General features: G+C 43.9%; 2 protein-coding genes across 3 annotated transcripts in view; one reads left to right on the forward strand and one right to left on the reverse strand.

Moving 5' to 3' along the window:
- The window catches only part of mrpl48 (mitochondrial ribosomal protein L48), a 127,234-nt gene that overhangs the window by 70,900 nt on the left and 31,748 nt on the right, over positions 1-24,586 (forward strand). The gene's annotated exons all lie outside the window — the stretch shown is intronic.
- Positions 4,724-22,076, reverse strand: LOC125712816 (protein FAM168A-like). Of its 2 annotated transcripts, XM_048983290.1 has the most exons (7): positions 21,869-22,076; positions 15,119-15,210; positions 9,696-9,776; positions 8,114-8,256; positions 7,823-7,997; positions 6,897-7,032; positions 4,724-6,762 (listed from the first exon to the last, which is right to left on the reverse strand). In XM_048983290.1, the coding sequence occupies exons 2-6, from the start codon at positions 15,186-15,188 to the stop codon at positions 6,917-6,919; spliced, it is 585 nt and encodes a 194-aa protein (XP_048839247.1). In that variant the 5' UTR covers positions 15,189-15,210; positions 21,869-22,076; the 3' UTR covers positions 4,724-6,762; positions 6,897-6,916. The 2 variants fall into 2 exon arrangements, with proteins under 2 accessions (XP_048839247.1, XP_048839246.1); XM_048983289.1 differs by lacking the exons at positions 15,119-15,210; positions 21,869-22,076 and adding an exon at positions 9,881-11,056.

Below are 24,586 nucleotides of genomic sequence, written 5' to 3' on the forward strand. Positions count from 1 at the left end.
TTGAACATAGAGTCAGTCACACAGTGCAAAACTAGTTAACTGAAAGAAAATCTTGGTCTAGATTTGAACTTTCTGGAACAGGGGTTTGTGAACCTGATCCATAGAGAGCTGGTATGGGTGCAGGTTATTGGTATGACCTCTCCATCAACTAATCATAAAACAGCGGTTCTCAGCTCCTGTTCTGGGAACCCACTGTTAGGCTGATTGAGCGGTCATCCCAAAGACCTGCACAGACCATGGATCAGGTTCACCAGCTTACAGGCATTGGCAATAAAAGGTCATGGTGGTTGTGGTAGTAGGTGAGCAGGGAGGTCTAGTACAGGAGCTGTTAGGTTGAGCAAGTACGTGCAGGATAAGCAGCAACTCTGAGCGGCAGAGTGACTTGCGTAGACTGTGTAGTACATTGTTTCCCAATCCAGTCCAGGGGGACCCACAGACAGTCCATGTTTTTGCTCCCTCCCAGCTCCCAGTAGGGAGTCCAACGACCCGGTTTGAAAACACTCGTGTTGTAGACAGTGTGGAGGAAGGACACCTTGATGTACTCAGCGTGAGTGCCGGCAGGGACCCAGCCACACCACATCCTCCATGAAGGACTCACTATATCTCCTGCTGTTACCAGCCTCAGGGAAACACATCGACAGCCATCCTCCAGCTGTCCTCCTACGGCCCATGCAGGATGGAACGAAGCATTTTCACTGTTAATCTACAGTCAGTGGCCAGTTTACTTGGTACACCTACCTGCTAATGAGAACTGCCTGCTCTTCCTACTAGCGAATAATATGGCTGCATGTGCCATGCATAAAGCATTGGGAAAAGGTTCATTTCTGTTGGATGTGAAGTTCATGATGTGAAGTTCATGCCATCTAAGCAGGCAACCAAACATTATCAGGGGCAGCCTTTTGTATTATAGCAAAATAAGCAAATGTACAAAAATGCTTTTATTTAGTTAAAACTAATCTCCTCTTAAATCACTGCCTTTTTCCATACAGGCAACCAAACATATCATCCCGGGATGTCCATTTGCAATCTCACAAAATAGAGCAAATGCAAATTAATTTAGTCAATGCCGTCAAATAAATAAATAAACGAATGAAATCTTGATGACACTATTTTTTTTTCCTGTCCAATTTTCATGATTTATTTTACTTTTAAGTATGTGGGGTTTATACTATGTATCCATTTTCAACCACCACTTGTATTCTGGATTGTGAGGTGTCTGGGGGGGGGATCTGAGTACCAGGAGGAAGTCCCATGACAACACAGAGAGAAAATGCAAACTCCGCAGACATGGAGCCCTGGTGGGGCCTCAGACCCTGGTCCCCGTGATGTGAGGCAACAGTGCCAACCACTGTACCACCCTGGTGCACCCTAGTTCATACCATGTAAAAGAAATTCTGATCTTTTCTGATCCTGAGAAACACTTTCAGAATTGTGGGTCTCCTTCTGGACACCCACACAGACCTGCTGAAAGCTGCTGTGCTCATGATTTATAATTACAGTCCTGCTTTTTACAACCAACACACAAACACGGGAAGGAAGTAAAATACTTCTGAATCGCTTTTTATAGTCTTTTCTGTTGTTTTCGAAGGGAATATTTTAATGTAAATTTTTCCTAGATTCTTCATGCATTTATTCCAAATAGCAATTTGTCCGTAACCAGCTTTGTTAACAGCAGCCTTGGTCAGCAGCAAGAGATCGTTTAGCAAACCACGACGGCTAACCAAACTATCATTTTGCATTAAAAAAATCCTCCACAGTAAAAAAAGATGGCTGACCATTCTATGTTTATCACACCTACATGCATTCTTCTACTAAAAGAAAACTGGATATGCCAGTGCTGTCAAGAAGGAACAAGCTGACATGGCGTGCGACTGGACAAAACTACATTCAAATTACCCCTAAATAGTATAACATTTTAGAAGTGTCATTTTCTACCAAATGATAACCCATTTGGTTCCGTAATCCAGGTTTCATTGCTCTGTGCATCTTCCTTTTTGTAGTGCTTCGCTTCAGGGCTGGTCCTAACCAATGTGGTGCCGTAGGTGGGCATCACCGCCGGCGCCCCCTATATGAGGCAAGGTGAAATTGGCTGGCAAGGTGGCACCCCTAGGTGGCACCCCTTCAGACGTTACCACCCTAGGCAGCTGCCTGTGTCGCTTATAGGATTGACATTACATGGTTGGCTTAATTCTGACACCAAGATCAGGGACTGGTCTTCAAGAACAGATTTACACTTCATATTCACAAGGGTCTCCTTCCACAAGCCATTCCCCGATTCACACTGACCCTTAGTTGTAAACTTGACAAACAGTCATTTTGCAAACTCCGAAGCTTTACGTGTCCATGGAAACCGTATGATGCATTTCCTTCAGAAATGGCTCCGTGGGCCAGCATCTCTTCTCCCATTTCCACCTTCCCATCTCTTATGTCCTCCCCAATACGGTTGACGGAGGTGGAAAGTTCAGGTCCAGAAAGTAAAAAAATCCAGACCAGGATTTTGTTCCAACCAAACAGTTCAGTCTCTGCGACAGACTTTTTAGATTCAACTAGTCGGTTGAAACCAAATCTTGGTCTGGATTTTTACTTTCTGGACCAGAACGTTCCACCTCTGATGGTTGACAAGCTCTTCGGCTTCCCCACCGTCACCAACATTCTTAACCATAGTGGATGCAGCAAAGCTTCATCTGTCCCTCAGCATTATGCAGCCTGGCCTTTTTCCTCCACCCTTCTTGCAGAACTGGGCATCCTGTTGTTGGCAGTTCAGCACCTTAGCTGCCAGGTACCATGTCTCCCGCAGACCTGGGACGTACCAGTGTGCCAAAGGTAGCCACCAGTGCAGTACAGTAACATTCACACTACAAGCAAAAGACCAACTTATCAAACATACACAGCAACCATCATGACTTTTGTACAGTATACAAAACCCATATTTAACAAATAACTGTCCAGTCAAATGAAAGGGACCTTGAGGTTAATACCAGTTTTTTTCCCCATTTGACTGCTCTTGCAAGGCAAACAAAATATAGTTTTTCTTTCAATTACATTATACATTAAAAATTTATATATAAATTCAATGTAATACATTAGCCATCAATGATCGACAAACAAAAAAAAAAGTTTTTTGGGAAAGATTTTAATAGTTATTGAATGTTCTACATCTTACAGTAAATATACAATTAGAAACTTGGCTTAATTCTGACACCAAGATCAGAGACTGATCTTCAAGAACAACAAAAAAAAAAATAACCCAAAACAAAACTTAAAAAAAAGATAACAGATTTACACTTCATATTCACAAGGGTCTCTCCTTTCACAAGCCATTCAACACACACCGCAAAAAAAAAGGTTTTCCTTGCAACGGTCCTGTTACAGAACCGGTCTAAGGTTTGCTGCATATGCAAGCCGGGAAACGCTGGAACCTCAAAAACCTCGAGGAGCTCACCTCAAAAAAGCATGTACTACACTCCTAAATCATACTTTGGAAAATGTGTTTGGAAGACACAGAACTTTTGCCTCAAAAGTAGTGTTTAAACAATAGAAAATGTGGTAAAAGGAAATTTCAAGCTGCAATCAATGGATAAAATTTAAACATGACTGCCTATATTAAGGAAGCTGCTAAAACTCTAGCTGCTTCATATTTGGGGGAATGGTGGAATCTGTGGGACCCAATCCTCAATGGATTAACCTCAAGCAAACATACCTTTAAAATATCAAAGTGTTTCTGCAAAATGCTTAATATGCCAGCGTGGGGCAAAGACAGTCAGCATTAGTGCCAGGTGCCTTGCCACACACAAGTGCAACATCTGACTTCAGGTGAAAACCCACAAACGTGTCCGACGCCCTGATTTCTTTGTGCCAATTTTTGGACGTGAAGTGCTACCGAGGTAACAGCCCCCAGAAGAGATGAACCTGTGTGTGGACGTTGGACGTTAAAAGGACAGATTCTCTCTCAGCATTACAGGCTGTGTCATGTCTGGTGATGGGACCAAAATTAACGGGGGAGTGTGTTGGATAAAACTATTCACTTCGTAGCGGTCCCGGCTACCCATCAGATAAAGATGTTTGTTTAGCTGTTAACTCAACACCACATTCAGTTGGGTTCTGAGAGTCACTTCATTCAGCAGACGAGGAAATGGAATTTAGCTAATTGTGTAAGATGTGTGGGGTTAGGGCCAAAACCAAAAAACCGCTGTCCTCCCCTCAGCAGTCACATTAATACAATATACCAAGCCTCGCTTTGAACCTAGTTCAAAAGGCGCTTGTGGAAAAAAACCTTAATCACCCTCTCCCCAAAGACTTTTCAAAACTAACAGAACCATACTTCAATTCAGCCATTAAGGTTTCATTCAATAAAATAATTATAATAATAGAACTTAAATAACACTTATGGTAAAATGACATTAAATTATGTGTAATGAATTTGGTAGATAAGACTCTTGCAATTATCTTCACTACCTGCTTCCATACTGGGCCATTGATGCTAATCCTTATAATCTCCTCATAAGGGAGAGAGAGAAAAAAAGCCAACGATGGCCTTGACTGAACGTATTTTTGGTTGGTTGTTTCAGAATCCGTCCTAAATGGCTACATTCTTTTTGATCTGTGGAAAAATGCTGGATGGGAAACATTTGCACAGCTTGGACAGACACATCCCAGAGACTGGCTGATATACCAGTGGTCATACTGTCATTATTTGCCTCATCCGGTCAGAAATCACAGACAGGCTTCTTTTTTTTTTTCTAATTACAAGGTAAGATAATTGTGCTTGTGTCCCATGTGAAACTGGAAAGGAAACTGTTCTTAAAATGTTGAAAGAGAGTGAAATGTAGTATTAAGTTGCTGATGAAGATGAATGAGATTGCTTGCAGTGTGTTCCTGTCTACAAGAAGCAGCTATATCAAAATGCTACGCTAAGAGATACGGTCACGAATACAGCTTTTTCACAAATCAGGACCTTGGCGCGAAAAACGGTAACACATCTGACAGGAAGGCCGACGTCACCGGGTACGAGTCGCGGGCAGGCGCAGTTCAAATCCGGAATGTTTGTACAGACACAGTTCATCCGAACAGGCGTCTTTTCCTGGCCCTCAAGCCGTCTGAGGTGTCGCGATGTTAAACGGGGAGTTATAATTACGTTTCGGTGCGAAGGCTCGCAGCGCCGGCTTTGACAGCAGTCAGGGCCCGTGTCGTTAAGGGACCAATTCAGGACCAGCACTTCCCGCGACGACGATACGTGCACTATCAGGACACACGGCAAAGCGAAATGAAAAACGCAGAAAATGGACCAGCGACCTTATCTGCGGTTATTTTTAAAACAAGGTAGAGCACACTGCAGACAGCAGGAATCAAACTGACGACCCTTTAGCTGAGACGCCTCAACCGTATAGACTTCTAAGGAAGCAACAAGGTAAGGGGAGGGGGGATAGCGGGTGGGACACACACACACGCACGCACACACACACACATCAGTCCCAAGGGGCCGAGGCGGCCAAAACCTCAGTCATGCTAACCCGCTCCACTAAAAATCGAATGGCGTTTTGTCAATATGCGTGATTACATGACTTTGACAGAGTACTCGCATAAGTTATGTATATCTGGGTATATTTACGTTTATTAGACGCTTAAACTCTGCCGTTAACCGAAGGGTACCACACTGCGGAGTTGTATAACCTATAAGGAGCAGATTATATTCCTGTACCTGTTCATAACATACATTACTACTTAAATATTTCAGTGAAAGCTCCTGGATCTTCTCTGATATGGGAGGGAGTGAAGTCCATCCTAGGTGATCACAGCTGCCTCGTCACACTCCCAGTACATACTCTGCCCCCTCATCCCACCCCACCAACCAGTACACTCAGAGAGGGCACACCAGCGCCATAAACTGGACGGTACGTCACACCTTGCCTTCACAACCTGGGGCCCTGCCTATTGCTGTCACCTGGACTATACAAGTGCCATCTCTGAGTCCCTTTCCCCCTCAAACACCCCCATGAAAGCACCTCATTCCAGAAATCCAGAAGTCAAGATCATTGGGGGCAGTTTAGAATGATATTATTCATAGCCCTACTTCGTAATATTTTTTTAACTGTAAAATTATTAATAATAATTTTATTAATAAACCCCCCTTTAATTCCGTGACATGTTAAATTCAGAGTATTTATATATACACCGTATAGATTAAGTCTGTGTGTATTTTATATATATATCTCAAATCAAATTCATATATTGTATAACCCTAGGTAAGCTAATTTGAGTGACTGACTGACACCACACTAGGTAATGCAATAATTCGTAAGCATGGAGGGCTTATTAAAGAATCCAGCCGCTCTCATATGCGGAGACTATTTTTAAACACTCTCGCTAAAAACCAGAAGACGAATCCCGGGGGGGGGGGGCGAAACAGGTGGAGGGACACACAAATCAGGTGCATCTTCCGAGTGAAGCTAAAAATGTGTGGGGCTGGGTGAGCGCAGTGGCCGTTTACGTGAGACGGGCAGGACGAGATGGCGGCTTCTTCCTGATATCTGCTAGCGAGAAGGCGTGAGGGGGCCGGGACACCGGGTGGGGCATTAACTAAAAACAGGCGGAAGAATGCAGAAAAGCAGCTCTGAAAAACACTAAAAGACTGTATAAAGTGGCACTTGCACTTTCTACCCCCCTCCCTCGATGTTCTTGCAGACAGATTTCAGGCTCTGATCTTGAATACCCAGCACCAGAAAAAATGACTTGAGAAGTTGCATACAACGTTTAACGCCAGATCTGAAAAAGAGATGGGGGGGGGGGGGGGGGGGGGGTGTTGAAGGTTGGGGCAGGACGAACACAGACACGGCAAAATGTTACACTGGGAAATATGAGCTGGTGATCGATTGGTCACGCCTGGGCAGGACACTTACATGGAGCTGTCCAGTCAGGTTTACCAGTGCGGGGGCACGTAGCTATAGCCAGGCGTCCCTTGAGGCCTGTACGTTGGCACGGCGACGGGATGGGCACCGATGTGCTGCGTGTGCTGGGGGGTGGTCAGCAAGGTCCCTACGGATGCGGAGTAGAACAGAGTGGCCCTTCGCATATTGCCATGGCAAGAGAATCCGGCTATACACCTGACCCAGATTTAAATGCGTTAACAAAATACGGAATCGTGACACCAGTACAAATACCACCATACCTATGGCATCAACAACGGTAGAAGCGAAAGAGGGAATGCAGATCGGGCGTACAACAGCTGGGATCACTGATTGTTTTAAGCCCAAGTTAAACAAGCTTCCGGTTGATATTTTCCCAATTAAAATACAGATATTCAAGGCTGGCTTAGAAATTGCAACTGGCACATGGAAAAATTATTGGCCATTAACAGGAGCGGCCCAAACCATTATGGGGCGCTAAGCAAAGTTCTATTAACCTCATTGTCATTTGTCATCTTCCTCTTAATTCTGACAGGCGATCAGATGCCCCCCCCCCTCCCCCCCCCCCCGCCCCCCAGCCACAGGGCTCAATGCAACTGCTCAGTTTATTGATGCCTTGGGCTGGGCCTGGATATTAACAACTTACAGTTTAACAGTTGACGTTTTTAAGCAATGTATTTGTACAAAAACCATTTTACGTGTGGAGCATAATTTCTATTAAGGAATATAGTGATCTGAATGCAGGACAGAGGAGGAAAGTTCAGGCTCAGAAAGTAAAAATCCAGACCAAGATTTTGTTCCAACCAACCAGTTGAGTACAAAAGACTTACATTCACAGAGTACTCAGCTGGTCGGTTGGAACAAAATCTTGGTCTGGACTTTTTGGATCTGAACTATCCATCTCTGCTAGAGGAGCTCACCTGCTGACATGGCCATAGTGGTGCCGGCCACCATGCCCACAGCCACGCCATTGGACCGCGGGGCAGGGACGGGTGAGGGGTAGATGGCTGAAGGGATACTGTTAGGCTGCACCACTGTGGTGTGGTGGATGACATGGGGCTGAGCAGCATACACGGGCTGTGCGTAGTACGCCCCCTAGTGGAGAAACATTTTCAATTTGGCATTGAGGCCACCAATATAAATCTTGACGATCCTCCAAAATGTAAAATTTCCAAATAAATCACCCAATGCGTCCTTAATCATCCTCTTACCTGGGCGTAGAGATTTTGCTGGGGATACGCACTTCTGATGGGGTACATAGCTGCTTGGTAGGGACTGGGGGACGGGGAGTAAGGTGGGGGAGCACCGTTAGTCTGGGTCGGGGGCACTTTGTACGGTGTCCCTGTAGCATATCCTGCAGTCAGGTGGGGGAAAGAGGGGGAGAAAGACAACGCCGGGTGAGGACTACAAGCTAAACATCCTTTTACTTCCTGATCTCGTTCATGGCCGCCCTGTATAATTGCATCCCTCAGGCTTAGAGCCACATTAGTGACAAAAGGAGGGACTGGAGTCCCTTTCACGTCTTGTTTTAACAACATATCGTCACATAGCCACATGATCCCAGCCTATTATATTGGCTCAGGCAACAACACATTCAATCCGCCTCGGGTAAACTGCTCGCCTCCGTACTAACCTTGGGCACGGCGAGTGGGCAGTGTAGAAACGCCTGCAAAAATCAACTGAACGCACCAAGGACTCCGTTATAGGTGAAAATGACATTTACGAGAAGATTTATCTCCCAATTTGCCTGTCGGCTCGACAAAGACTAAGACACCACTTTTGAGTGGCTACACCAGGATTCACAACGCTCTGGCACGCAGGCCGCTTGTTTACATGAAACCAGCAGCGTGCTCCAACGTGTGGACAGAACTGAACCAGCCTGTTTACCTAAGCACTTCTGCCAAGAACCCAGGGAACATTTTGAGCCATAATGCAGCATGCATCGGTGCAGAGTGGGCAGAGGATCAACTTGCTCCAGGGATGCATGGAAAAACCCATAAACCGAAACCATGGGGGGGGGGGGTGTTGTGTGCCTTAAACAACTAGAGTGGTAGTCACTAACCTGCAACCTCCGGTCCTAATCTGGACCCAGAGATGTTCACATCGGGACCACTGGGCATTTTTATGTGATCCTTATACAACTGTATAAGGCTGGATGACTTTTGCAAAGGCACAGAGTGGCCACCTCATTAGGGCTCTGTGGGTCCTTCGGCTACACCGTCTTGTCCAGTAGTGACTCTAGCTGTTGTCGTGCTAGTAGAGTAGCAGATGTGCTACCAGGCAAATACGATAAGCGTATCGGCTAGATGGCCAACACATCACTCCAACCCCCAAACTACCATTACCAGCAGCACTGGAGTTCGGGGAATTTTAGATGAATAACCAACCCTGAGCCAGAGTGTACATAAGCAAACCAGAAACATGGATAAGGGGAAAGCCATCCCCCAACATGATGCTCTCTGACTCCAACTTGCAGTTTCTTGCCAGGCAGAGGACCACTCATGGTGGCTCAGAGGACATAACGCCAGTCACTCCACTCAGGGCATAAATCTAACACCTCTTGACTCCACTCATCCGCAAGCTGTTCTTGTTCTTGACAGGATGGTCTTGTACATGGCTTCTCTGGGTCCTTAGGTGACTGTCCAACACAAAACTACTCATTCCTGCTTCCGTTTCCCTACATGTGAAGAGGGTGAGAATGGTCCCATCTTGCACTTGGCGGCAGGGGCGTGAGCCAAGCCCAGTTTGGGGGAACATAATTGCCATAGAATTTGCTTCAGAAGGACTCCTTACCTGGGGGGTAGCCCGGGCTGCCAGTCTGGTATAGATTGGGGGTATAGGTGGGTGCTGTCGTGGGGTATCCTCCAGGGAAGCCTAACATGAAAAGAATATGTACCGTTACATCACGGCTGTTTCTCAATAACAAGAATGCAAAGATCATACTTGTGGTCTTGGCAAGAGCAGTCTTGCTAACTTGCCTCCCAAGAGCAAACTGGGGACGCAATGAATCATGGAACTGATCCCATTTGGCGAGGATGCAACCGATGCATCCTTGATATTTGAGGTGGGGCAAGACAGACATCTGGGGATTTTTACTGTTCTTGGTATTGGAACTGGTCTTTTGGCAATGGAAGACGACATAAAATGGGTACAACAAAGTACGCATATGGAGAAACGCCCCACATCAGGAGGAGACAGTGGAGATACAGTGGAGGACAGTTAACTCTGGAGATACAGACCTTGTCAGAAGTTCTCTGTGAGGGAAAGGACTATAACTGGTTTGCCTTACTTACACATGATTTTGGTCGTGACTCAATGAGAAGCCCCTACATAGACGAGAATGCGAATGTGCGGATGTGTGAGCATAACCAACAACTCATGGTGAGTGGGCCAGCTTTGGGAGACACACAGGGCCCTGTTTTAGTTACTCAACGTGACGTAAAAAGTCTCATTAAAGCATTACATGCTAATGACAGCCCTGGGCATTGGTGATCATACTCACTCCCTTGCCCGCGTGCACCTACACACGCAAGCTACCAACATCACCAGTGGTACCAGCTGTTGAGGTTGGGGATGTAGTTTCGAACAATCTATCAAGTTCACAGAATCAAATGCTTTCAGGGTGTTCATTTTCAAAGACCACTTAGAACCAAATCCAACCCATATCGGTTCACCACTGCCTAGACCAGTGGTCCTCAGGCCCCACTGCCCTGCTTGTTTTCCAGCTATCCCTGCCCTACACACTGCTGATTACCTAGATCAGGTGTTTTCAGTCAATCAGAAGCTGAAAGACAGCTGGGACTTGTGTGTGGGGCAGGGATAGCAGGAAAACAAGCAGGGCAGTGAGGCCCGATGACAGAGTTTCAGAACCACTGGCCTAGACAGTACTAGTTCTTAAGAATAATACTAATCCACCAGCAGTCAGAGGTTTTTCCTGGATAGAATGGAAAATCCATGGCAGGACACACACAAATACACTATGGACAATAGAGAGACACATTGATGGACTTCAGGGGAAAACCAGAACAGGACAGGACTAAAGGTCTACGTCACGTCACCTGTTAGGCTCCTTCACTCAACTTGGGGTTACAGAAAACCAAACCAAACGAGGCACCAATTCACTTAATTCTCAGTAAATTCACCCTCGGGCCTCAACAGATGGCGGAGCTGACAGAACGTTTCCGAGCAAGAAATGAGGGGAACAAGAGTGGGGTGGGGGGGGTGGGGTGGCTAAGGTTGGAAGAGATCTTCCAAATCAGAATACAAACAGATGGCATTCAGTAGAAACAATCTGTCTCCATAAGACACTTCAGTAATTTCCCCACATGGGCCTGGCAGAATGGGACAAGGGAGCACAACATAATCTCAAGAGCCTGGTGGGTCCAAGCAGCGCTGAGGTGGCCATCCGTGCCGGCCGATCTTAATGCAGCATGAAAACTACAGGAAAAACTACCGGCGGCTTAGATGTCATCAAACTTCATACTGGCTGAGTGACAGACATGACGAAAGGAGAAAAGGGTTAAGGTTAAGGTTAGGGTAGCAGCTATTAAAAAAACGCAATTGTGTCACGTTCACCACTCTCAGGCATTATGGGAATAATTAATTGTTACTGTATAATTATGCCTTAAACAAGCCAGATCATGTCCATTCTCTAATGGTTTCCCCCCACGATCATTAGAAAGTGCTACCGCTACGTTATATTACCTGAAGCTTCACTCTGAAGTCTCCCCGTCGTTAACCCTTTCCCGGCCGCTCGCTCAAGGGCTCAACGGCAGGGGCTCGGTGCCTGGGCCGCACCTGCAACACCTCGCCGAGCTCAAACCTGCCCCCGCCTGCTCGTCCCAGCCGAGCTGCAACCTGAGCCTCTCAACGAAGAGCTCCAAAAATACCACTCAATTACAGGAGGGAGTTTGGCCCAGCCTCCACTTCTCATCACATAATCACCTTTCGTATGCCGACGCTGGTATACATCTGAGGACATGGAGCCCCATATTTTAAGACACGCGTCATTTCGAAGGTGAGCATTTGGGAGAATTAACAAAAACAGGTAAACTCAGTACAGATGACTACTAACCAATCTGTAACAGCGCATATAAAACGGACGGCTAAATTTAACACAGCAGAAAAAGAATGTTCCAGATCCCAGAAACTAAACCCACACAAAAGCTGGAAAATATTAGCCGTCAACTAGGGAAGCAGAGATAGGGGTTAAGGGCTAAGACTCGCAATATTTGTGAATGCTTCTGGTTGAGGTCTCCAGAGCAGCCCAGCTTATTTATACTTAATGTCAAGATATCCAGTTGTATGCAAGAATGAATCTACTTCAATTAAACCACCCAATACACAATGAATTAATAATGCCAACGCAAACTGTGATGTTACGGGAAAGCTATGCGGCTGCTGCGGATGAGATCAGTATTCAACGATGTTCCACGGCGCAGAGGTTAGTGCTTCGGTATCCACACAAACACCCACAGACGCCATTTTTATCAATAAAGGCTCTTAGTAACTGGCACCGAGAGAGAGAGAACAACCTAGTTCAGACTTAAGGGAGCACAAGTGTATCACTCAGTTCATCGTTTTAAATATAAGGATTTAACATGAAGTGGCAGCTCTGAAAAGTCGCTATCCACCGGATGGGTTACGTCGTATATTTACGCATATCTGTCTAGCAGACCTGCATTTCACATTCGGCCCTCGGCAACCACAGCGTAGTTGGCAAAGAGTAGCACACAGAGCTGAAGCGGTGTAACGCAGACAGTCAGGTGGGCAGACGACGGCTCCGACGCGGATGAGGCAGCATAGCGCGGACGGCCTAGTGGGTGTAGTTCAGCGGACGGAGCTTAGCTGTGTTAGTGTGGCAAGGACAGCCTTAGTGAGGCAGCAGAATACACTCAGCGAGGATGCTTTAGCAGGCATGGCGAAGACGGTTTCGCATATCAGGGAGAGCTTAGCCAGGACAGCGCAGCCAAGGTAACATCAGCAGTAGCTGAGGAGGCTGCGTGCCCAGATGTTGCACACGGCGCGCAAGAGCAGCTTATTGCACCTCCTCCGCCTCCTCGCCGTAATGCTGTCATTATTGATCTACTCCTGGCAAGAGGCCCAGGCAAACTCTGCAGTTTAGCACTGCTGGATGCTTTCATCCCGCTTACATATGATATCACCACAACCCAGAACTTTCCAGGCATCCACACACACCCACTCCTTCCTACAGGTCCTTCTCATCCGCTTCTCTGTCTTTTTGCATCTTCTCCATGCAACCCAGAGACACGGACGATGCTCTTCAACTTCCCTTAAGCCGCTCCACCACACACACACACACACACACACACACTCTTGCCAAACTTGAGTTTATTACCATGGCAACAGGAGACAAGAGTAGGCCAGGCACTAAATCTAATATGTAGATCTACCTTGAGACAATGGCGCTCAGGTGAATTCCATGCCAAAGCAACGTAGCTTGCGTGCTCCACTCTTCAGGGGAATAATTTTTGGACGTTTCCTAGATTTACTTATTTTTTTGTGTTAGTTCTTTGTTGTGCATAAGAAATCACATTTCTACATTTTTGCTTTACCATCTGCATTCTTCTCACTGTATGCAACATACCTGCTTCACCAGTAACCATCACTAAAGCACACTATAGGCTCAAGTATGAACAAACACATACGCACCGACTTAACATCTCCTGCAGTTTAATCCGGCTCATCAGAAATCATACGGCAACGATGCCAATTGTGCCATCAGCTTCATCAGAGGATCGAGGGGGATGAGACCACGACCTGGACGACTAAATTATTTACTGTCAATCCCTTACTGCTTAGTTATTAGTCTTCTCCGCTACCCTACTTACACATTCCTTTACCGTAATTAATTTTCTGTTTTTTTTTCTCCACGGCAACATGCTGCCCTGCAGCTGGCTGCTGGAACGGAGATGAGGGTCGTCACCTCGAACGGAACGGCATCCTCAGCAACAGAGACTGTCGCAACTTTCAGCATCCATGACCATAAATTCATAGCAGATGGGACGGGAGGGGTGCAGAAAGAGAGTGAAGAGCTTGGATTTTCCATCCACATCTGACAGGTATTGGGACTGGCTAATACAGTATAAGCTGGTCATTGTGGGGGGGGGGCACCCTAAACCTGTAAAAATTCATTCTGGCACAGATATGGCACTTTTCCAATGGCATACAGGAACCAGGATGTACCCAACCTGCACCACAGAGAGACATTAATAAAGCTCTGCTAGTAAGTAGGGTCCCGTCCGCATGGGTACGGCTCAGGTCTTGGTGGCAGTGGAAAAGCACCAATATACTATAGACGTGTCCACATGCTGTGGATTAAAGTGGATTAAAAGTGAACTTTAAAAACATCAGATAACAGTTTCTGTCTGCATTGTATATTTTTATACTTTGCCATTTTATTTTGCCATCATGCCTTTCACTTCACGTGGAACTTCAACTGATGTTATTTAATTGAAAAAATGTAATGCCTTTATCCAAATGACTCATCTCATACTCATCTATGCAGCAGGTTACTTTCAGAAATTCATAACAGCACCAATGGCTTCTCCTGGGACTTAAAGGCAATAAACTGTGTACAGACGCTCCCCGGGTTACGACGGTCCGTGTTATGACAATTCAACTTTGCGATGGGAATGATCGTTCAATAAACTACATGAGACATTCAACAATTTATCATACAATAAGCTTTGTGTTAATGATTTTGCCCAACTGTAGGCTAATGTAAATGTTCTAAGCATGTTTAAGGCAGGCTAGGCTAGGCTATGATGTTTGTAAGGTTAGGCATGCTGTATTAAAATGCATTTTCCCATAATATGATGGGATTACGTTCCAATCGTACCTCGGGGAGCGTCTGTATTTGGGACTATTCTCTCATTTTACAGCAGTTGAGGTCCGAGAGTGAAGTTACTGAGAATTAACCGAATTGGTGCCTCGGTCGGTTTTGTTTTGTGCAATCCCGCCGTTTGGCGTTGAGTGAAGGAGCCTAACTGGTAACATGAGGATGACCGGGCGTCTTTGGGCAGTTGGCGGACACACAAATCGGCAGATGCACAAGTCAGATTCAAGCCATCTGGCCTCTTTCTTGCAGACTCGGGTTGACCCTGTAAAATCAGCATTAAACACCGGTTCTTAAACGAAACCTCACATCAAGTACATCGCTTTATGAAGCGAGACAATTTGGGCAGAACACTCACCTGCATATGCCACGTTCTTGGGGTTTCCGTATGGGGCCCCCGCCTGCACGGGGCTGTAAACAGGGTTCATGGTAGAAGATGGTCAGCCCGTGCTGGAGAAAGAAAGATGGAACACGTGAGCGAATCTGAAAAATCGTGATCATTGAATATCATGGTTCTGCAGGAAATGCAGATAAAGCTTGGAGGTGGTTTGTTGAAACAAAATCCTGGATTGGATTTTTACTTTCTGGACCTGAAATGCCTGCCTCTGACTGTGACATAAGACACTTCTAGAATGTTTGGTATTTCACTTGTGTAAATGTGGGTGCAAAAGCAGAGGGTCTGGGAGAGTCAGTGACCAGTGAAATGGCACATGCGCTTAAAGTAAATACAAAAAGGAAGGATGAAGAGAGACATTGATAGCCCAGGCACAAGGAGAGCATTTACGATGCATTCAGATAATAAACACGAAAGTGTAGGGCAGATAAGATGTTGCATAAGCGCCTAAGGATATCACAGCTGAAATTACACAAGACGCTTTGTCATGTCAAATAAAAAGCTTTAGGACAAAGTGACAGAATATTTACAGAGGCAACAAACAAACCGGGAGTTGACAGATAAATGACTGCAACGTGAGCCAGGAAGGGTGTGCTAAGCTTGCTTGTGAAGATAAACAAATTTGAGGTAGTTTAGGGCTATAGAGCCGGTGGCGGTAAAGTGCGTCTCAAACCTGCTGGCAGACGAAGGAAATTCTGCTGATCACTAAAACAAGTCGTTTTTAACACGTGCTGCAGACAGCTATTACTCAGAGAGAAGTTTATTTCACATTATTCATGGATCTCAAGAGTAATCAGTGAACATAAAGGAAGCATCTTTATTATTATTATTGATTAATAATAATCAGCATTGTCATAATATCATCAATATTAATAATATTAATTGCTCAACACCCCAAGCTGCTGCCTACATACACCATTCAAGATTTACAAAAGATCGCATTAATGTCAAAATGTTGACTTGGTCTCTGTAGGTGAGCAGATGGAGTCTATAGATGTGCATGCACCACACCCATGCACCAATCTTATGATGTCATAACATTGCATTGCTTTAATTACTTATTCTTAATGATTTATGCAACAGCTGATAAATCAAAATATGTCTGAGGAGCTGCTCATAAATCCTCAAAAGCCCAACATACACATTACACCAGCACGATTGACGTTAATATCGACATTTCATATTACACAGAAGGACCACAATAGATTAGGCTTGCGTGCGATTAAGTTTTACATGCTCTCATACTGCACAGACACTGCAGCGTGGTATATGGTATTTTCAAAAGCAACACTATCCTATTGTCTGAAATCTTGGTGATAAAATCAACCAAGCGGGCAGTAGGTCCCCAATGATAAAATTCCGCCAAATGGCACGTTTTATCGTAGGGAACCAGCACCCCCACTAATTTGGTTGCCAAGATTCAATATTTCACGGTATAGGCTTCCCAGTAAGAGAAATCACCGATAAGTTCAGCTACAACATTTTAACTCTGTCACAGGAAACAAAACTTGGCAAGCCTGGCAATTTTAACGACTGTGCCTTTTAAAGATTATCTAGTATATGAGAAGGAGAAAGGCGAAAAAAGAACTGGCCACCAAAAAAGATATTTGTCTTCTGCTGCATGGAAGTATTTGGGTTTCCATAAAAATTATACTGAGTAAAAGCAAGTTATTGGGGAAGATGGTGGCGCAGGAGGTAGTGCTATCGTTCGGCAACTGGAGGGTTGCAGGTTCGAGCCTTGGTTCCTCCTCACCCCATCAAAGTGTCCTTGAGCAAGACACTGAACCCCAAATTGCTCCTGGTGAGCAGGTTGGCACCTTGCATGGCAGCCTCCGCCACCGGTGTGCGAATGTGTGTGTGGATGGGTGAATGTGAAATTGTGCAACACAATTTTCTGCAATATCGAAATGTTTCCTAATGCAGACAGTACCTACCCCTTAACATATTACATATTCCTCACACCCAGCAATATATTTTTAAATGGTTTGCAATTATTACAGCACATAATTAAGAACAATGAAATGTCACCTTCATAATTTTGCATCACCCCAGTTACCCAAGTCCACGGTAGGTTCTGGCCGCATCCAGGCAGCTCTAACCGCAGGACCAACGCCTGGGAATACCTGGGTGATGTAATGGACTGAATGTAGAAGCGGTCTTTATGCACTGCTCACCCTCAGCGCATGCCAAGTTCATACAGGTCAGCCTGAGGAGAGCAGCCAGAACCTCCACAACAGAGGGACACTAACCCCCCCCCCAGCAAAGTGACCTGTAATTCCTGGTAGGGAGCGACACCATCTCACTTGCTCATCTGGAAAATCATCAGTGAAATACTATTGACTCATGCAAAGGTCTCCGGAGAATTCACACAGGATTCCATTGATCCCATGAGGCTCCGCCCATTTAAGTCCCATAGAAATAAGGCTTGTGATGGTACATTGAGGAAGCCATTTCACGGAGCACAACAGTGACACCCCACTCATACAGAACTGGTGGCCAGATATAAACAAGCTCCTGAAGGGGGAGGGGCTTGTATCCTAGGCAACAGGATGCTGCTTCTGCCTTCTGCTTGCACCACAGTTCTACTTTGTTCTATTAACTGTGTTTCTCTTCTAGCTTATTTTATGGTAATTTATTCACTGAGCAGTTTCTTACCTTGCACAGCTTACCAGTTAACCCAATTATTTGGCACAATAAATTCCGAAGCAGATTAAATGCCAGCATCTATTTTAAATCATCCCCAGACAATGACAAAACATTTTTAGATATGGGTCCTGATGAGAGGTTTTGCAAATAGAGGGTCAGAACACAACACAATTTGGCACACAGGCCAATAATCAACTGCTCTTACTTAATCATACATTCTTTTAATTCCGTTTTCTAGGACCGTCTCATCTTGAGTGAGAATGCATGTCTGTGGATCAGACTTCCCAGAATGCACCAGTGAGGGACTACAAGTTTACGAGACCGCAAACAGTCGTTCAGAATTAGCATGCTATGCAGTGTGAGGCTGCATACACAAGGGGGCACCATGGCTAAACTAACGCTCCATAAAAAGTGGCCTTTAATATATCCCAGCTTCAGCCAGAAAGATCTCATCACTGGGGCCATGGCAATGACAATAGCACAGCAAAAAAAAACAACTCAAAATATCCAGGTTAAGACTTCCAGGAATACCTGAGGCCAGATTGTCAGACACGAGCCTCTTTCCCCTTCTCTTCCTTCATCTTCCGACTACCATGCATCATTAATCGCTCAGTGGTGCTAAAACTTATCTAAATCATTTTAAGTGGAACGATTAGGGCTCATAGAAATGACCCATTTGGTAAAATTACCCTGCACTGACAATTATTGGCTGGTTTAATGAATTCCCTTCAGGTTACTGTAAAGTCAGACCAAAATAAAGGAGCCACTGTATTGTATAGACAACAGGTTCAATGTTTCTCAACACCGCTAATGACACCCAGTAATTCCCTGTGTGCTGAAGAGAAGATGCAAACCCTATGGAGGATTCTGCTGCATCCCCGAGAAGCCCGAACCTTACAGAAACCTAACCCTAGCACTTGCCCAGAAGATCTAAAATCAGAGTTTATCTATGTGCCAAAACGTTGGTTGAGTATCCAGGTTCTTCAGCTTCATCCAATCCCATGGTCATACTTACTGAGACGCTGCAGGACGGTAGGTGGGACTGAATGAAGTGGGGGATTCCTTAACTCATACCAGTTTGTACCTTTGAGGGTAAAATTACATGTGACTTGGCAGACCCTTGAGGGTACAGCATAGCTGTAGTTAAATGTACATTTAAAGTCTAAGGTACAGAAATGGACTCTAAAGAACGTTTTTTTTTGTATCACTGGGGGATACATTAATTTCTGTACCTTGGGGAACGAAACTGTACCTGTACTGTACTGCGTGTTGTCAGTCTCCCAAAAGAAAATAAGTATATATGATAAATTATTTCCACTGCAATTGAGAATTTTATGGTAGATGTCAGTCAGGAGCAAAAAGCCTTCCTTACAAGTTGCAGCATTAATAAGAGATTTCCAGTGCCTTTTGTTGGGCTCATTTTAATTTAGCTCATACTTCTAAATCATCTAAACTGTCATCTTTTGTTACAACGGTTTACTGCTCAGTTATCTGACAGTGTCCCGGCAACTTTTTTCCTGACGTAGCACACAGGCGGTCACTTTTATTGTTAACCATCGTGTTATTCGTCACTTAAAGGCATAAATAGACAAAAAAACAACAACATAACAGCCTTAATATAAACAAGTTAAAGGGAAAATGCAAAAAAAAAATACTAAATTAAATAAAAATCACCTCAGCCTCCTGCGTACTAGCAGTTCTATAACCGCTACACAAATAACAATCATCTCTGTCATCAGCACAAAAGACGATTACTAATTACAAACATTATATATACAAAATATAACGGCAATTTCAACCACCAACCTCTGATTTAATCTCTCAGGTGATGCTTCCAAATGTTTATCATAACTCAAGTCTTATTTAAGAAACCTGATATATTTTGGGCTTCATTAAAAAATTAAAAAAAACTGGATCGTTGTTTATAACCATCTATCAATATTGGATAATACAGGACCTCACCCGCATTATCTCGCCATATTTAAAAAAATTAAAAAACATTTACAGTGTCACAGAAGTATGCTGAAACAAAATCCAAAATGGTAGTCCGTCTCTAACACACACAAAGAGCACATTCCAGCATGTGCGAAACAGTCATCATGACAGGTACAACAAATCAACCGAACGATTCATGCGCTAAAACCACTAAAAACACGCGCTTGACTGGCGCCACCAAGCGTTCATAATACTGTACTGCAAGTTCCAAACGGGTCAGCGGCTCCGCGCAGCACGAAGGGAGGCACGCAGACCTTTCAGCCTAAGCATCTACGTGTCAAGTTCAGTTCCTGGTCAGTGTGTTGGACGAAATAAGAACAAACCACAATTGCTACGCCCAATAAAGAGCGTCGTATACAGAAATATAACAGGGGGAAACAAGTCATAAGCAATCTTTTGTGATGGGTGAATGTCGTAAAAACCTACATTGGCATGACGGCAATGGCTCTCGGATGGGCAAAATGGCCAGGGGTGACTGTGAGCTTTCATTAATAGTTTTTATGGCAATTTTACAGTATTTAATTGAATTTAATTTACTGCTGTAAAACGAGTTATACTATACAACCTTACAGATCGTAAAAACGACTCATCGGATCCTTGCACATCTTTGACTGACTGATGATTTCAGTCAATAAATCAGTTACAATTACCTAATTGTCACGTGTGCCAATAAACTCATACCAACCACATACATGGGAAAACATATACAGCACAGTACTCCTTTATCTTTATTTGCATACATCTTACAGGTATATTAGGATTTTAGATACGTTATGTCTGGAACAATTCCGTGGAGTGTAATCGATAAAGGCCAGCTGGCAGTTAGGCGATGCATGATGACAAGCGAGATTGACGGGAATACGCAAATGCGTAGTCCGCAAAACATACCGAGGGTTTTACAGCACAAGGAACAAAAAGTAACTGTGATCCAAACATGACTGAACAATCCAGATTCCACTTTCAACTACACCATGCACGCAACAGCATCTGAAAATTACTCTTAAGCAATAATTTCCATATATGCCTACATGCAACGTTTATATCCCAACATAAATAGTCCTTCACGCATGCAAAAAACATGGTTTCATGCACAGCCCAGATCATGCCACACTTTTCGAGGGTAATTATTTCATTTAATGATAACTACGCGATTAATGCAACATTCAGTATAATTAAATAGATTTCAGGGTTTTGCTCAATGTCGAGATATTGCCCATCAATAACATAATAAAATGGCAGTTCTGCCTTTAAAATAAGCATCTAGTCTGATCATTTTCTGATAAAAAAATAAATCCACTAAACCTGTACAACACAACTGCCTTCAAAAATACAGAAGCTAACAGAGAGGTCAAACGACACAATTACGAAGTAACTGGGTAAAAATGGCACAGCTTCTCTAGCTAACAAGCTAACCCTGCACCGCTGCTACCGCCACGGACAGTTACAGCTGGCCATCGTGCATTGCACAGTTATCAAACTGTATCCGAATTTAACTCGGATAGTTTGCATAAAAATTACAGGTTAACGTTGTTCCCCTTCTCCATCTTCAAGGTTTGCTACATGCACCAGGTTTCTGGAATGAACGCCGCAATCGGAAATCCATTGGTTTTTAAAATGGTCACACAAACTCTAGGCACCATTTTGAGAAGCACATTTCCTCATTGGACTGTTGTATGACAAGGGGGGAAACGCAGCTTACAGCCAGATAAAGTGGCGAAAGGAAACGACCCCGCTGCATCCACACACAAGCGACCTGCCGTGTTTTACTTTTTGTGCATTCTTCTGATCACCTCAGCCCATGATATTCATCACACATTGCAGCTCATTTAATGAAAAAAAGCACACCGATCAAGGTTTGTGCTGGAGTTTGTGGTTCGTTTCCTCCCGTTGTTCCTTTCTCACATGGCCACCCTACTGCTTATGATCATCCTCGGGAATGATCAGATCGCCGTTTCTGTCACTTTTCCGCTTACATCATACCCATCGCACCGCTCGATTGTCATTTGTTAGAAGAATAGAAACAGCAACACGAAACACTGCATCAAAACGCCAAACGCGCGTCTCCAAACTTACCAGATGATCTCGGTGAATTAACTGTAGCCGTGCGCTTGCCGACCCCCTCGGATCTTATCCCCCGGATTTGCTTTCAATCACTCGCCGTGTCCTCTAGTTTCTTCTCCGCAGCTTTTTGAGAGCGACGTCGGTAACATCGACACACTCAGGTGGGGGATGGGGATGCAGGGAGGGGGAGATTTAGAGGCCAGCGGGCCAGAAAAGCAAAGGGGGAGGACCTTCCCGCTGACGCGTCGCACAGCGGCCGCAGAGCGCGTACAGCCGCTGTCTCTGCTCACAGCTTTCGCGTTTCCTCTGTCGGGTCTGAATCGACTTGGATTCCACGGAACGAAAGCAATTTATGTATATATATATATGGCTGTGGAACGAGTATCAAATTAAACATACTGTCAGGATAGAAAAATACACAACAATGAAATATAATAAAGAGAGGTAGAAGAGAGATAGAATAAGGAAATGTGCTATTAATAAGCAAACATGTAGACATACAAATAAGAGCGAGAACACATACATTTATAAATACATAAACAAACAAAGGCATACACGCACACATATACATATGTTCGTAGTGTGTGTGAGATATTTGGATTTAAGACCTATGTTGCGCTGTGATGTGGAAGTTTAATTAAGTCTACGACATAACGGCATTTTGATAAATTTAGATTAACGTTACTGCCTAGTGGTGGATTTACATTCCATCCAATGTGTCTCTTGCCTTGTGCCCCGGAACAGATATTAGGTTCACCTGAATAAGCAGTTATGGGTGGATTATTATAACACATGGTGCTTTACCTAAAGTGTAAAATCGTTCAGGGGGTTAAAACAGACATTGCGTCGACTGTTACACCACAGCAAAACACCGTGCACCATATAAAATCAGTGAACAATTATGTCAAGTAATTCACTGAAGAACAGCAGCCTGTGATCCTTTGACTTGAACCCGACGCCAAGTAAATGGAATTCGAGTTTCAACATAATATCTCCGATTGTTTAGTCCCAGCAATGTCTGTGGCAGGAATGAAAGCCTGTTATCTCGAACAACCAGAGGAAAGGCGTGGCTTGTCCCAGGCAACAGACACATGCCCTTTTTTAGGCGGGCAGAAAGCTGCTCCGTTACATCAAGTCAATGCTGCCACAAAAGCAATATGAAAACATAGAATCGTAGCCTTCCTTGTCCTGCATTTCGATTTGATTGAGAACTTGTCTGTTGTTCATGCGTTGCTGGTTGTATCTGATTAGTCAATTCGCGTGACAGACCATCATTAGACATTAATTAATAGATATTTTTGAGATATCTTTGTTTTTAATGTTTCTATTTTAAGGGGAAGTATGCGGGCAGTGGACGTAGCGCAAACTGAAAAGTGACACTAGACAGTTTTCTCCGGCTCGTTCTTTCCGTTTTATTTTAGCCAAATTTCTACTTTAAATTAGAGATTCAACCTTACACTCAATTTAATGAAAATGGCAATTCGACTGTTTACCATAATATTAATTAGTTATTTTTGTTCACTTTTCTCATTTTGGATACAGACTATGTTATATGTTTCATATTTCACTTAAGCAACGTACCTTAAAACTACAAAACCCATAAATGTAATCTTTTGTCACATCACTAACGATGCAATTGAATGGTAAAAATATCGAAACTCATCGATCCTGCAGATTACCTCCCCACAAAATTATGGATTTATTTTTAGATCCCTCTTAACAGTTCCTCAGCATTTGTTAGTCCGATTCGAATTATTCTACATTCCTTTGCTATGGGTTGGTACTGTTCCAGTCTGCTACAATAGCGCAGTTTGCTACTGCTATTGAACAATGGCGCACCCCAGTGGTTAAAATGTATCAAAGGAAGACGTATTTAAAATGTAGCTAATGGCTCCACCTAGTGAATAAAATGTGTTTATAACAAAAAAAGGACTACTGAAGGTCATGGAATTACCATCGAAATTTCTTCACTGATACGTGCAACAATAACTGTTATGGTACAGGATAGTAGAAGCAGCAAAGTAGGATGTTTATCTTCAATAATATGTAAGCCTGCATATATTACCATCGGATATAAATAACCATGACATTACACGGCGTTATACATACACGCAAATATTTGAATTTCATATTATAAGAATAAAATCTGTGCGGATTCTGTCCACAAATCGTAAAGAGACGATTGGACTTCCTGGTCATGTGTTTGTTTGCAGATTTTCGACCCCAGTGGAATTAATCATCCTTACCACGATACGTTTTCATTTTTTTTGTTTGTTATTTTACCGTATGCGTTTCTGTTTTCAAAATGCACTGAATTACTCATCCAAACGCTAATAAAACCCTTGAAGGATAACACAGAAATATGCATTGTGCGATGTTTAACAGGGATAATCCGGCGAGGTGTCGCTCAAACTGTTGGGCCGCTTGTCAGGGTCTGGCAGTTTGCAATTAGGGAATCGAAAAGGAGAAAAAACTGTTGTTTTCCTTTGGGCAATTGTTCCGTTGATCAGTTGGACTAATATTGGTTGTGAATGCATTCATTGTTCAAGCCAAAACCATTTTTTGTGAGCTCTTATACTTAATTAACGTGGAAACTGTTGTCTTGACTACTACAAAATATTTATAGCAAATAGATAGATAGATAGATAGATAGATAGATAGATAGATAGATAGATAGATAGATAGATAGATAGATAGATAGATAGATAGAACTTTATTGATTCCAAAATT

The sequence above is a fragment of the Brienomyrus brachyistius genome, chromosome 18, assembly GCF_023856365.1.
Source record: "Brienomyrus brachyistius isolate T26 chromosome 18, BBRACH_0.4, whole genome shotgun sequence".
Classification (NCBI taxonomy): Eukaryota; Metazoa; Chordata; class Actinopteri; order Osteoglossiformes; family Mormyridae; genus Brienomyrus; species Brienomyrus brachyistius.

Bases quoted from the DNA above. Each gene is read 5' to 3' on its own strand.
- LOC125712816 (XM_048983289.1), bottom strand. From the start codon at position 10,043: ATGTCGTCTTCCATTGCCAAAAGACCAGTTCCAATACCAAGAACAGTA. The intron at 8,257-9,695 runs GTAAGGAGTCCT...ACCTGACTGCAG, and splicing joins CAGCCCGGGCTACCCCCCAG to GATATGCTACAGGGACACCG. The intron at 7,033-7,822 runs GTGAGCTCCTCT...CCGCATCCGTAG, and splicing joins CACTATGGCCATGTCAGCAG to GGACCTTGCTGACCACCCCC.